Here is a 13,700-nt window from a genome sequence, read left to right as displayed (position 1 = left end):
CGGCTGGGATGGGACCATCCACTTTCTGCGACGGTGGCTGAGTCGTGGAAAAGACTTCACGAGCAACTTCCTTTGCTCAACGAAATTCGTATAAATCGTTGCGTGATCATCCCGAAGGTTGTTTCAGTTGAGCTCCGCTGTTTCTCAGACGCCTCTGAGAAGGCCTACGGAGCATAAACATTGACGTGAGAAGTCAAAATGCAGCAGGTGAGGTGCAAATCCGTCTACTAAGGCAATTCGAACTACATGGACCAAATTTCCAAAATTCGTCGCAAATCAGGTTGCTAAGATACAGTCCATCACACAACATTCCCGTTGGAGTCACGTCCCAGGTGTTCAAAACCCAGCAGCAAATTATGGGAGATTTAACTTCATCGCGAGTCACGATGTCACGTGCTTTTCTACGAACAGGCGTAGATTATTTCGGACCACTATATATTTGCGTGGTTGGCGAAGTGCAGCCATGGACCGAGCTGAATGGAGAAGACTTTTATGTGCAGCACATGCCACTCCGGCCTTAGTCTGATAATGAATAAAATATATTCGACCAGCTGCAAGGCGGCCAATCGTCAAAGTATATGTGACGATTTTTATTTGTATGATCACAAAGGCGGTGCATCTCAGGCGGTCTCAGCCTTGTCAACGAACAGATTCCTCCAAGCTCTGCGACGGTTTATCTCCAGAAGAGGTCGCTGTACGGATATGTTTTCTGATAAAGGCATAACTTTGTTGGTGCCAGAAATCAACTTCGAGACCTCCTCGAAATGTCCTTCAACCTTCAAGCATCATGGAGCAGTATCAAAGGAGTTGGCGAAGGAAAGGATTCGGTGGCACTTTAATCCCCCAAGCGCACCACATTTCGGCGGGTTATGGGAGGCCGCAGTTCGCTAAAAACCACCCGATGAAAATCCGTTGTTGTTGTAACGGTACTTGATAACGGGTTCTAGGAGGAGGGACGCCATTCATTAAGTAAACGATTCACTTCGCGGAAACGTGTCTAGTCGTTTTATTGTTTGATCTCAACTGGCAAATCTTGACATTTCACGGGGACTACTGACAGCTGTCTCAAGGTATTTAACAAAGGTAGAGAAAACTAGCGTAACTTATGACAGCTCTTCCCCCCTAACACATGAAATTCGAATTCAATATAAAGTAGTTCCACAGTTAATAAAATTGTCTGAGAAATATTAAAGATTCAGTCTGTTGGGCGGTCGGATGACCCTACCAGATCTCCTCGGCGATTCTCTATTGGGTCTCTGGTTCACCTGTTCTCTGTTGACGATTGGCGGTCTTGGATCCGGAACAGCTGCGATAATTCCGTTCCTTGAAACTCCGTCGGCTTGCACTGACGGGTCGACGGAAATCATCGGATTTGACATCGGTACATCAGTTGTCACAGTGGGTCTGGATGGTGTGATTGGTTCAGGAATATCCAAAAGTTCAGCTTCGGCAGGTACATCCTCGGTTATAACAGGTGTATGATCACGTCCACTAAGCAGTTTTGGACCAACCTTCCAACCTTCCAAGTTCTTCCATCGTCGAGTTGAATGTGATAATGCAGCTTACCGAGCTTCTCGGAAATCACGCCGTACTTCCACTTGTCTTTATCGAGATAGTCTCACGCCGCAACTCTTGCCCCTACAGGAATGTAACGCACCTTGGCAACAACTTCCTTGCTTGCAGCAGCATTGTTCGGTATCAACAAATCCAATCGGGAACGTATCTGCCTGTTGTACAACATCATGGATGGTGACTTATTCGTTGCAGGATGGATGGTTTTTCGATAGGCAAGAAGTATGTTGCACAACTCTGCATATTTCAAGCTCACGTCACACTGTAGGCTAATCAACTTTGCTTTAAACGTCTGAACAAATCTCTCCGCTTGTCCATTCGTTGCTGGATGATACGGAGCCCCCATTTTGTGGTAAACACCGTTCATTTTCAAAAATCTCTGGAACTCTTCAGAAGTGAACTGCACCCCGTGGTCACTCACCAGTACAGACGGAATTCCATACGTAGCGAAATACTCGCGGCAAATTCGAATCGTGGAAGTGGTTGTAATGTTGTTCATAATGCGCACCTCTGGCCATTTGGTGTAGGCGTCCACCAACACAATGAAGAAAGTGTTCTTAAACGGCCCTGCGAAATCCACGTGCACACGTTCAAACGGTTTCGTTGGTGCCTCCCAGCAGTGCGTCGGTGCCTTGGCGGGTGCAGCTCTTGTTGATTGACAGTTACTACAGTTGCGTACCATTTCCTCGATGTCCTTATCAATTATTTCCCACCAAACGTATCCTCGAGCGAGCGACGTTAGTCGGTTTGTACCGAAATGGGTTGAGTGCAATTCGGTTAGAACTTTGGACCGTAAGTTTGGAGGAACATGTACTCGGATACCACGCATCTGCAACGTGAATTCCAGTTGGTCTACACCAAAACGTTCTTTGCATCCACTTCCTTTCCATTCCGTAGTCCCTGTATAAGCACCTTCACAGTGTGGTCCGCAGCAGTCGCCTTTGCGAGCTCGTTGACGGTCACCGGCAGCGTTTCGATAATGTTGATCTCCAGGTAATCTGCTTCCTCAATCTGGTTTTCTGCTATCTTCTCCTTCAGTGGTAAACGCGAAAAAACGTCCGCGTTACAGTGCCAGTGTTGGCTAGTTGGTCTGAACTGAATATCGTAATTGAAAGACGCCAGAAACGTGGCATAATGTTGCATCCTAAGAGCACTCATCTTGGGAAGACCCTTTGTATCGGAGAAGATTTGCTTCAGCGGCTTGTTGTCGGTCAGCAGTATAAATTTTCTCCCGTACAGGTATTGGTAGAATCGGCGAACTCCGAAAATTATTGCGTATGCTTCTCGGTCTACTAGTTTGTAAACTTGTTGTGTAGCATTGAGCGTCTGAGATGCGTACTGTATCGGTCTCTCTGAGCCATCGGGGTAGACATGACTCAGTACCGCGCCGACTCCGTATGGCGACGCATCGGTGGCAAGGACCAACGGTTGTGTGGGATCGTAGTGCACCAGGAACTTACTCGACTGCATTTCCAGCTTGACCTTGTTGAACGCCTCGTCACATAGTTTCGACCACACAAAACGAACGTCATTTTTCAGGAGATTATTGAGAGGATACAATGTCGAACTCAGGTTTGGAAAGAACCTACCGTAGTAGTTCACAAGTCCTACGAAAGAGCGAACTTGATCCTTGTTCACTGGTACAGGCATGTTTTGGATCGCAGTTATTTTCTTCTGGACCTTATGAATACCTGTCTTGTTGATCAAATACCCGCAGTATTCAATTTCGTCTACGAAGAATTGACATTTTTCCAGATTTATACGCATATTGTATGCACTGAGACGCTTCAGTACTTCTTCAAGTCGTTCCATGTGCACCCGGTCGTTCGGGCCAGTAATCCGAATGTCGTCTATGAAAACGGTAACGCCAGGTATCCCATTTAGTATTTGCTCCATTAATCTCTGCCAGATAGCAGGTGCAGACGCAATGCCGTACATTAAACGTGTAGGTCTGTAGAGCCCCTTGTGTGTGTTCAGGGTTAGCACCTCTTGATCACCCTCCTCAACCTCCAATTGCAAATATGCTTGTGTCAAGTCAATCTTGGTGAATTTTTCTCCTCCAGCGACGTTGACAAAAAGCTCTTCGATCGTCGGCAATGGGTGATCGTCGACAACCAGGTTAGGATTGACCGTAACCTTATAGTCTCCGTACAGTCGCACCTTGCTGTTGGCCTTAGGAACAGGCACAATGGGTGTAGCCCACGCACTGTGGTTGACTTTGACAAGCACTTCGTTTTCGACCAACTTGTCGAGCTCCGCTTCTACATTCGCTCGCAGTGAGAATGGAACGGGTCTGGCTTTAATGTAGACTGGATTCGCATTTGGTTTTAGGCACAGTTTTGCAGATAATCCTTTGACTCGACCAATCGACTCGTCGTAGAGAACAGCATACTTCTCAATAAGCAGTTTGACATCAGCAGGCGTCGTCCTCAAAGACGCGACCGCAGCAGCAGCATCCAGATTGTTCACGTCAGCATAGGCGATTCTATTCAGATCCACTCGTATCGCTTGCATCCACTGCCGGCCCAGCAGCGGATGTTTCTTCACATTCGAAACGTACAGTGGAAGAAGCACTGATTTTCCACCGTAAGCAACATTCACTTTCAGCATTCCATCGATTTGAATCTTCGTGTCACAGAAACTCACCAACTGTATGTCCGACGGCAGCAGACCATCGGTAGCAAAAAACCTTCTCTTATCTTCGGCACTAGTTGTCGAAACCGGTGCACCCGTTTCCACTTCGAAACGGATCACAGCACCGTTTACTGTCACATCCAACCAGAACTTCGACGACGGCGGCCGGGCCGCTTCCTCCAGCTTGCACCCTTCGTCAAAGGAAATAACTTCCGAAGCACTTCCCTCGTCGTCAGGCTCTTCCAGCAAATGAGCCTCAGATTTATTCACTTTTCCTTGACAATTCTTTTTCTTTAGGCACACTTTTTCCAGATGTCCAGCAATTTTGCAATAATTACACTGAGTACGAATGTGAATACACTTATCGGCGAAGTGTGCATCACTGCCACAACGAAAACAATTGCCTTTTTTCTTCTGTTGTTCACTTTTAGCACTTTTCTTTTTGTTTGCATTCGTACGCGGTACCTGGTATTTAGTAGCACTTTCTCGAGAATTTTGAACTAAATTCACTTCCGTTTTTCCTTGCCTTGACTGAATTTCTCGTCCGCCTTTATTCGAGAGCTCCATCGAAACTGCAACCTCTCGAGCTCGATCCAGTGTCAGGTTTCGCACCTCCAGCAATCGAGATTGAATCGCTCTATCTTTTAACCCAAACACGAACTGATTCCGAAGAGCGGTGCTAAGATATGCACCGAAATTACAGGTAATTGCAAGCTTCCGAAGAGCGATCAGATAGTCGTCGATCGTTTCTTCCGGTCGGTCATCTCCTTGCTTTCTGCACTTAAAGCGAAAATTCTCCAGAATCTCCAACGGCTCCGGGTTGAAGTGCGCTTCCAGTAGGATAACAATCTCGTTGTATGTCTTTTGTTGAGGTCGGCCGGGTGCAAGTTTGTCGCATACGATGTCATAGGTTTCTCCCCCCATGTAGTGGAGAAGCATGAACAACCTAACCTGGTTCTGCACGTCGAATAATACAAATGCACCTTCCAGCCGCTCTACCCATCTCGACCACTTCATCTTGTGTCGGTCGAACGGGTCTATTGAAAAAGATGGCGGCACAGCAGCTGGAACAATTACCGGCGGCGGCAAAGCAGCAGGAGCATTTGCCTGTTGTGCATTCGGATCCGCGTTCATAATTTAAAGCAGCTTGCAAAGCGTCCAAACACACTCCTCGTCGCCAATTTACTTGTTGTAACGGTACTTGATAACGGGTTCTAGGAGGAGGGACGCCATTCATTAAGTAAACGTTTGTTTGTTTGTTTGTTTGTTTATTACTGACACGTTACACCAGAGGGGTGCATTCGTGTTAAGAAAAATTAAGTTCACTTACAAGTCTAAAGTTTTTCATAAAATTGTGTTTGGAATAAATATTTCAATAGGTTTTCAGTTGAAGTTTCTGCATTACCCAGGGCCTCGCGTAAACTATCGCCGATGTTATTTTCACGTCTTTCCTTTTCGTGCTTCTTGCATTCTAAAATAAGGTGCCGAACATCCAGCACGGTTCCGCAGCATTCGCAGATTGGCGGGGGTTCCTTTTTTAGAAGAAACGAGTGAGTGTATCGAGTATGGCCGATTCTCAATCGCGTTAAAACGCGCTGATCCATCGTGATATTGTGGTCTGTCCATCTATAGGTGTCGTTTTTCACTTCTCTTAATTTTGCATCTCTGGATTCGTACCATTCGTAGTCCCAGTGACGACGTATGGCATGCTTCACAACTTTCAGTGAGTCCTCGCTTGGAATGGGTATATTCATAGGATGTTGGCTTCTCGCCTCGTTAGCTAGGCGATCAGCTTCCATGTTTCCAGTGATGCCAGCATGCCCTGGAATCCAGCAAAATCGTACAGCTTTATGTTTTATGACGTTTTCAATATCTTGGATCCACGGGTGTCGGGATCTACCTGCTTCTAAAGCCAGCAAGCAACTAGCCGAATCCGTAAGGATCACCACATCTTCAATATTTGGGATCGAAACGGCCATTTTAATGGCGTATGCTTCCGCAGAGAAAACGCTGCACTCTTTCGGAAGGCTATACGTCCTTGTGAACCCAGTGTTGTATAATGCGGCTCCTACGGCATCTTCACTCTTGGAACCGTCAGTGTATATAATTGTCGAGTGGTGGAACCTGGAAGCTAGTAGCTGTTGAACAACTGGTCGTACTTTCTCCGGGGGGTCACCTGCCCGAACAGTTTTCTTCACATCCCACACAATCGTCGGTTTTCGTGAATTCCACTCACGATCACCATACCTAGTAAGGCGACTAATTACGGGGAGCGCTGTATCCGTCAATTCAGTCAAACGATCGAATATTCGTGGAACTATAGGAAGGGTATCGTTATTTCGGTTTTTAGCTTGTATTCGGATAGCAATACGCGCTATAAACTGCGCCGCCAGTAATTCGAAGGGGAGAGTTCCCGCTTCAGGCATGATCGAGTTTACCGGGCTAGTCACGAAGGCTCCGGAAGCAAACCGAACCATTTTGTTGTAAGTGGGAGCAAGTGTTTGTAATGTTCCTGGACCTCCTAAGCTCACCAGGCCGATCCCGTAGGTAAGTTTCGAGGTCACTAAGGCGGAGCCGACCTGCAGCAAAGTCGTTCGGTGGCCACGCGGAAGCTTGGCGCCGATTATTTGCAGAATCCGTAGTCGAGACTTGCATGATTTCTTCATCATCTGGCAATGTGGCTTGAAGGTCAGCGTTCGATCCAAGGTTACGCCCAGGATCCTCAGTCTGTTTGTCCTTGGTATGGCTTTCCGGTCAATGGTGATATTCTGCGCTGGTTCACGACGCGCATTCGGGCTGCAGTAGAATATTTGAGACTTCGTTGCTGACATCGCGAATCCGACACTCTTGGCCCATTTGTCGACGGCCTTGACGGCAGCCTGCAGTTTACGTTGCAGTCCTTCGGTTTTTTGTCTACGTACAACGAGAAGAATGTCGTCCGCATACAGGAGAATGTCAACTCCGCTCGGCAGTATTCGGTAGATGGGTTGCATCGCAACGAGAAATAGCGTTACGGAGAGAACTGATCCCTGCGGTACTCCGTTTTCCAGTTGGTGCTCACGAGACAGATGTCCTCCCACGGACACTTGGAACGTTCGCTCCGAAAGAAAGCTTCGCAGCATGTTTATCATCCGACCACGTATCCGCCATGACTTAAGAGTACGCAGTATGCCATGCCGCCAGGTGGTATCATATGCCTTTGACAGGTCCAGCGAGGCTATCAGGCAGTGCTCGTCAACGGTTGGTAGTGATCTCTCCAGTTCGGCAAAGTAGGTATCGGTGCCAAGGCCTGAGCGGAAAGCGTGTTGGCGCTTATCAAGCCGTCCAGCTGATTCCAGCTCAGTTATCAGTCGGCGGTTGATTATCCGCTCCAGCAGCTTCGCCATGCAGCTAGTGAGCGATATTGGTCGGAATGAATCGGCTCCAGGCTCGTGGCAGTGTGGTTTTGGAATGGGAACGACAATGGCGTTTCGCCAGCTGTCAGGAAACTCACCGTTGTGCCAGATTTTATTGAGCAATTTAAGGAGTGTTATCTTCACGGATAGGGGTAGACGTTGAAGCAAGGGATACCCTATCGAATCGGAACCTGTAGAGACACTTCGCCCTTTGTCGAGGGCCCACAATAGTTCATTCAGGGTGATGTCTATGTTGTACTCATCATCGGTATTGGGCGAAATTTCTATAGACCTTCGTTCTGCTACTGCCTTTGTCTTCTGGAATGATGAAGGGTAGCTGGAGGTTGCCGATCTCTGGCTGTAGAACGTCGCTAGTTCTTCCGCTACTTCTTCAGGGTTATTCGTGAACCCGTCCACTTGCTTGAGTACTACAGTTCGTTGTTGCCTACTGCCACGCAAGGTATTCACTGTTCTCCATAGCTCCGTCGTCGTACTACTCGGTGATATTGTCGACACAAAATTCTCCCACGACTGCTGTTTTGCTTGCCTAATCGCCTTTCGTGCTGCCGACCTGGCTTCCTGGAACATCGCCAGAGCTTCGGGTTGATCAGGAGCGTTTTTTTTTTGTAGGCGTCGAAGGGATCTTAGACACTTCCTTCGCCACCGAATTGCTTCCTTTGCTTCAGGGCACCACCATGGTACCGATTTTGGTCCACGACGGCCGCTAGTTCGTGGTATGGATTTAGTTGCTGCTGCTATTATGTGCTCTGAGAAGTTGTCGACATCCCAATCGACATCTGGGTGAATAGTTTCGGCGGTGATACGTTCGTACAACGACCAGTCTGCTTGGTCGTAGAGCCATTTACGTCGCGTCATTTGCGAGTGTGACCATCCCGGGATAGATACCACTATAGGGAAGTGATCACTGTTATGCGTGTCCGTCAGAGTTCGCCAGGTGAATCGGTGAGCTACTCTTTCTGAGCAGAGCGTGACGTCGATTGCCGAAGTTCTTCCCGTTGCTGGGTCGATTCGAGTTGGGGAGCCATCATTCAGGATAACCAAATGTTTTTCCAACGAAGTTTCAGCGATGAAACGGCCAAGTGTGCTACACGACTCCGAACCTCACGCGAGATGATGGGCATTGAAATCACCCAGGAATATTACCGGACCCTCCAGCTGCTCAAACAGTTCACTCAATGCTGTCTGACACTGAACAGAGCTCGGCGGAATATATATTGACACAACAGTTATCTGAATTGGTGCGTGAACACGTGCTGCAATAAGATTTAAGGTGGTATTGATTTGCAAACGCTCGAAGGGAATGCCTTCCCGGATAGCAAGGCCAACTCCGTGTTGCCAATAATGGACGTTGTTCGATTGTAGGAGCAACGTATAATTCCTGCCGATTAGATTCGGCGAAACGACCGTCTGGTTGACCTTAGTCTCCTGGAGCGCAATAACTGATGGTTCAAGGTCGGCGATGAGAAGTTTCAGTTCGTTAATGTTCGCTCGGAGTCCACGCAGGTTCCACTGCAGGGCAAAGCAGCCGCCAGAGCGACCGTTCGTTGCAGATATTGTTGTAGATGATAAAGAAGAAGCAGATTCTCTTCGCATCTGCGCTCTTCGGTGCGAAGGGTCGGCTGTAAAAGGAGAAGGGGCCGTAGTTTCTGCTAGAGAGTGAGAAAAACTAGAACTTGCCTGTGGGACGTTTTGCCCCACAGTGCCAGCCGCTGTCGAAACCATTACACTTGTTCTACCAATACCGACAACAGCCGGCACTGGGGAAATGCTTTGTGTAATATTCGCTCGTCGTATGTTGGATGGTCCTTCTCCAGGGGATGGAAGTAACGTTTTGCGGTAACCTGTAAATATATCAGGCACAGCAGAATCTGCCAACGGATGGGAATATATAAGACTGACCTGTGGGACGTCTTGCCCCACAGTGCCAGCCATTGCCGAAACTACTACACTGTTGTTTCCAGAACTACCGGCAACAGCCGGCACTGGGGAAAGACTTTGTGTAGTGTGTAGAAATTAGTGCTGAATGGTTTTTTGTTGGCGTGAGTTCGATTCCATCTGTTTGTGTAGAGTAGCGGCCAGGGCACAGAAGGGCTATTCCTTCTCCCTGTTGTCTTTCTCGAGTTTGCTGAGTTATGATTACATTGTTGTTTCCATCGGCTACAGAGGTGAATTCACTATCAACGGGTTGGGGTAAGACGTCCCGGATAGTTCCTTCGACCTGCTGCACTTGCGTCGGAAGGGGTACTGCACATTCCCCTCTTCCGAACCGATTGCTCTCGTTGTCCGTGTTCGTGCGTGGGTTGTCATTATTATCCAAACGGTGTTGATGAGTGAAGTTATCGAATGTGTTGATTCTTGGATGTCGACTCCTCAGTCTCTTCGCTGCAGTACTCTACCTCGATGGGGCGCGACGTTGTTGCTGATCTCTTAGGAGGTGGGCTAGTTTCTGGTGACGTGACAGGTTTTCCGTTGTTGTGCTTCAGATGGCGTCCGCGCTTCGTTTCCTGAACTACAGGGGAGTTATTCCTAGATCGGGTTGTTGGGCCTATTTGCGTATGAGCTGCTTTTTGTTCTCGATTATGGTGCGATTTTTCTTGGCTGCATTGCGACTGATTAGTGAGTTTTTGGTTGCTGATGACATTTTGTTGGCTACTACTTTGGTTGTTGACGTTACGCTGTTGGCTGGTGATGTGCAACTTCAGCTGCGTAATGCGGTTCTGCATCTGTTGCATTTTTCGTCCTTTTGTCTACTTTCCTCGCGCATTTTGATTAGCTCATCACTTTTGCTTTCAAGGCTGCTATTACTTCGTTCAACTTTTCTCTATCGCTTCTACCTTCGATTCTTGTGATGCTGCCTGAGCGTAGCTACCTCTGGCTTGCAACTCAGCACGCTTTCTAGCTTCCGGAAAAGACACATTGTCGCGAACTTTTATTTGTATGATTTCAACCTCCTGTTTGTACACCGGGCACTGACGACTGGTTGGTCTGTGATTCCCCTTGCAGTTACGACACATAGGGGATTGATCGCATTCATTTTCTCCGTGGGACCCACCGAGCTCCCCTGAGCAGTTATAGCAGCATTTCGGTCCAGGGCAACGAGCGCGTGTATGACCATAGTTGAAACAGCCATAGCACAGCATGGGATTCGGAAAGTATGGACGAGTAGGAACATTGATTAGCCGGCCGACCAAAATATGTTCCGGATACGTGGTCTTACAGAAGGTAAGAATCAACGCAGGCATGTTGACACGTTTTCCACCTTCATTCCTTGTAATCCGCTGTACACGGATGACGTTATCGGCGGCCATCTCCTCTAGGATGTCTTCTTCGGCCATGTGAATCAGTTCGTAGCAGGAGATAACGCATCTGCTAGTATTTAGACTCGGATGGGGAACTATCTCTACCTCTGTTCCGTCGATGAGTTTCGTTAACTTGAGGAGTCTTGCGACTTGGGCTGGATCTCTAACGCGGAGTGTGTATTTTGATCCTTGTGCTTCGGATCTAGCGCTTTCAATCAGTCCACCGGCATAGGCTTCAACTGACTTTCCAACAGTATACACGTTTGACGATAGCGATACACCATCTTTCCCGGTCAGCAGTAAGAATGTCAGTTCACCAAACTTGTTGGTCGGGTCCATATACGTTGGAACTCTTCGTCTGACTGACCCTCCCGGGTCGCCGCTACTAGCGGCCGGCATCACGTTCTACGTCGGGTTTACTCAGTCGGCAGCGGTCACCCGTTGCCTACCCCAAAATCAACATAAAAGGTCTTAACATAAAAATAAACTACCTGTTTTATCCCTTCGACGTTAGTTTTCTGTATGTGTTCACAAAATTGTGTGCCGCACTGTGAATACACACTTACGAAATGCACTGTAATACCCTTCAGATATCGATCGTTTACTTTCCTTCTACAGATAATTTGCGAATTCTCAGAAACTTTTCGCCACTTTTTTCTTTCCCAAAAGGTTTCCCTTTGGACGCACCGTCCACCACACCACCAAAAAAAATCAATGAAACCAGTCGTGCAGCCGGATGAATATGATTTGTTTTGTTTTGCACAGCCTTTGAAGCACAATCGAAATCACTTTTTTCCTCCGTTTTTTCACCGATTATCACCGGAATTTCACTGTTGGACTTTTCTATATTACTTCCCGCACTAGTCCGACAAGGGTTCGGCCGCGGCAATCGCGAAACACACGGAAAATCGCTTTTTTCGTCGAGACCGCGCAAAGTGGTAACCGTACCTGACGGTGTGTCGGAACGAAGTCGATTAAGTAAACGATTCACTTCGCGGAAACGTCTCTAGTCGTTTTTATTGTTTGATCTCAACTGACAAATCTTGACATTTCACGGGGACTACTGACAGCTGTCTCAAGGTATTTAACAAAGGTAGAGAAAACTAGCGTAACTTATGACAGTTGTGCACATTGCTGGAACAAGTTGAAGAATGCCTTTACTCTCGTCCTCTCACCCCTCTTTCCGATGACCCAAATGATCTCCAGCCGTTAACGCCTGCGCTTTTTTTGATCGGAGAATCACTGCAGGCCCTCCCGGAACCAGATTTCACCAACTCACAAACTAACCGACTCAGTCTACTGCAGTTGATACAGCGTCGTCTGCAAGATTTTTGGAACGTTGGAGAAGAGAATATTTGTGCCAACTACAAAGTCGCACAAAACGGTGTATCTATGTTGGTGTACTCGCAGTCATTCATGATGATAATTTACCGCCTATGCGGTAGAAATTAGGACGGATTATCAAGATCCATCCTGGATCCGATGGGACAGTGAGAGTAGTCACTTTAAAAACCACACGAGGGCTACTAACTCAACCAGTGGAGAAAATTTGCATACTCCCTATGCCACAGGATAGCGATCGCAGCGAGCTGCAATCATCAGAGCCAACAGTTCAGGACCAATGATTGCCTCCCTTTCCTCGGCTCCGCGAAGAGGATTTTCTTTCTTGATTTGCACAAACTTGGGAGCTTTCTGGGTGGGTGAGAATGTTCGCACCCGCAAATACAGGGACTGCCCCCCTAGCAAGGAAGTCAGCTGTAGAAACTCTTTTGCCCTCATCGGCCCGTATGTATAGGACACGGAATACAGGTAGAGGATCGTTATCTACCCATTGCATCGTCCGTTATCAGCGTATGTGATATGGAAAGCAGAGAGTAGATTGTCGGAATTAAACCGATCTGATGAACTACCGAAACGATCATCGTTGGAAGAAGGTCTCTCCGGTACCTTCCCAAGAGAACATCGGCAGTCGCAACTAGATCACGGTGCGGGGCGCAAGGATGTTATCGATCATTTAGTAATTTGCGTTCGATCATTTAGTAGTTTGCCAATAACTCATTCCAGAAGCTGAATTTCAAAATGTGTTGTATGGTGGACTTCTAGTGCGAAGGTTTTTCTACAACTGCCTAATGTTTCGTTGTTTGAACTCTACTAGTAACGGAGTTATAGCTATAGTTTCAGTAACTTAGACTAAATGATAACAAAATTCCAATCATTTAGTTAAAGCTACTGCAACTAGCGCTATAACTCCGTTATTAGTTGAATTCTAACAGCAAACTTTTTGGCAAAGTTGTAGATAAACCTTCGCACTAGAAGTCCACCACACAAAAAATTTTGAAATTCAGCTACTGGAATGAGTTATTGACAAACTACTAAATGATCGAACGCAAATTACTAAATGATCGATAACATCCTTGCGGGGCAGATCACGTGCAACATACACACGGTCGGGTGGTTTTTAATGTGTATAGATATAAGTGTCGATTTTAGAAAATAAAGTTTGTCATGTAACTTAAATGTATTAAGGGTAAATGTAGTTTTAATGTATGTGCTCTGCAGTTTCGTCAAAACCTGGGCAGTCAGGGGGCAGACGGGGCTCTCCGCGTGCCCAAACCTGTGGAGGTACTGCCGGAAGCCTCGGGGTCTGGTTCGACTCGAAATGCACCTTTGGGAAGCACATTGTGTATCTGACACAAAAATGCCAGAAACGAATCAACTTCATGCGAACGATAACGGGAACTTGGTGGAGAGCGCATCCCGAAGAGATCTTATCACGTTG

The 13,700-nt window shown here is 47.2% G+C and overlaps 1 protein-coding gene across 1 annotated transcript; it reads right to left on the bottom strand.

Moving 5' to 3' along the window:
• Positions 1-1,618: 1,618 nt before the first annotated feature.
• Positions 1,619-2,401, bottom strand: LOC134207248 (uncharacterized protein K02A2.6-like). Its single transcript, XM_062682968.1, has one exon. The coding sequence runs from the start codon at positions 2,399-2,401 to the stop codon at positions 1,619-1,621; it is 783 nt and encodes a 260-aa protein (XP_062538952.1).
• Between the last annotated feature and the right edge of the window lie 11,299 nt (positions 2,402-13,700).

This window comes from Armigeres subalbatus, chromosome 1, assembly GCF_024139115.2.
Source record: "Armigeres subalbatus isolate Guangzhou_Male chromosome 1, GZ_Asu_2, whole genome shotgun sequence".
Taxonomy (NCBI): Eukaryota; Metazoa; Arthropoda; class Insecta; order Diptera; family Culicidae; genus Armigeres; species Armigeres subalbatus.
The sequence above is the reverse complement of the archived record's forward strand: the minus strand, read 5'-3'. Positions and strand labels throughout refer to the sequence as shown.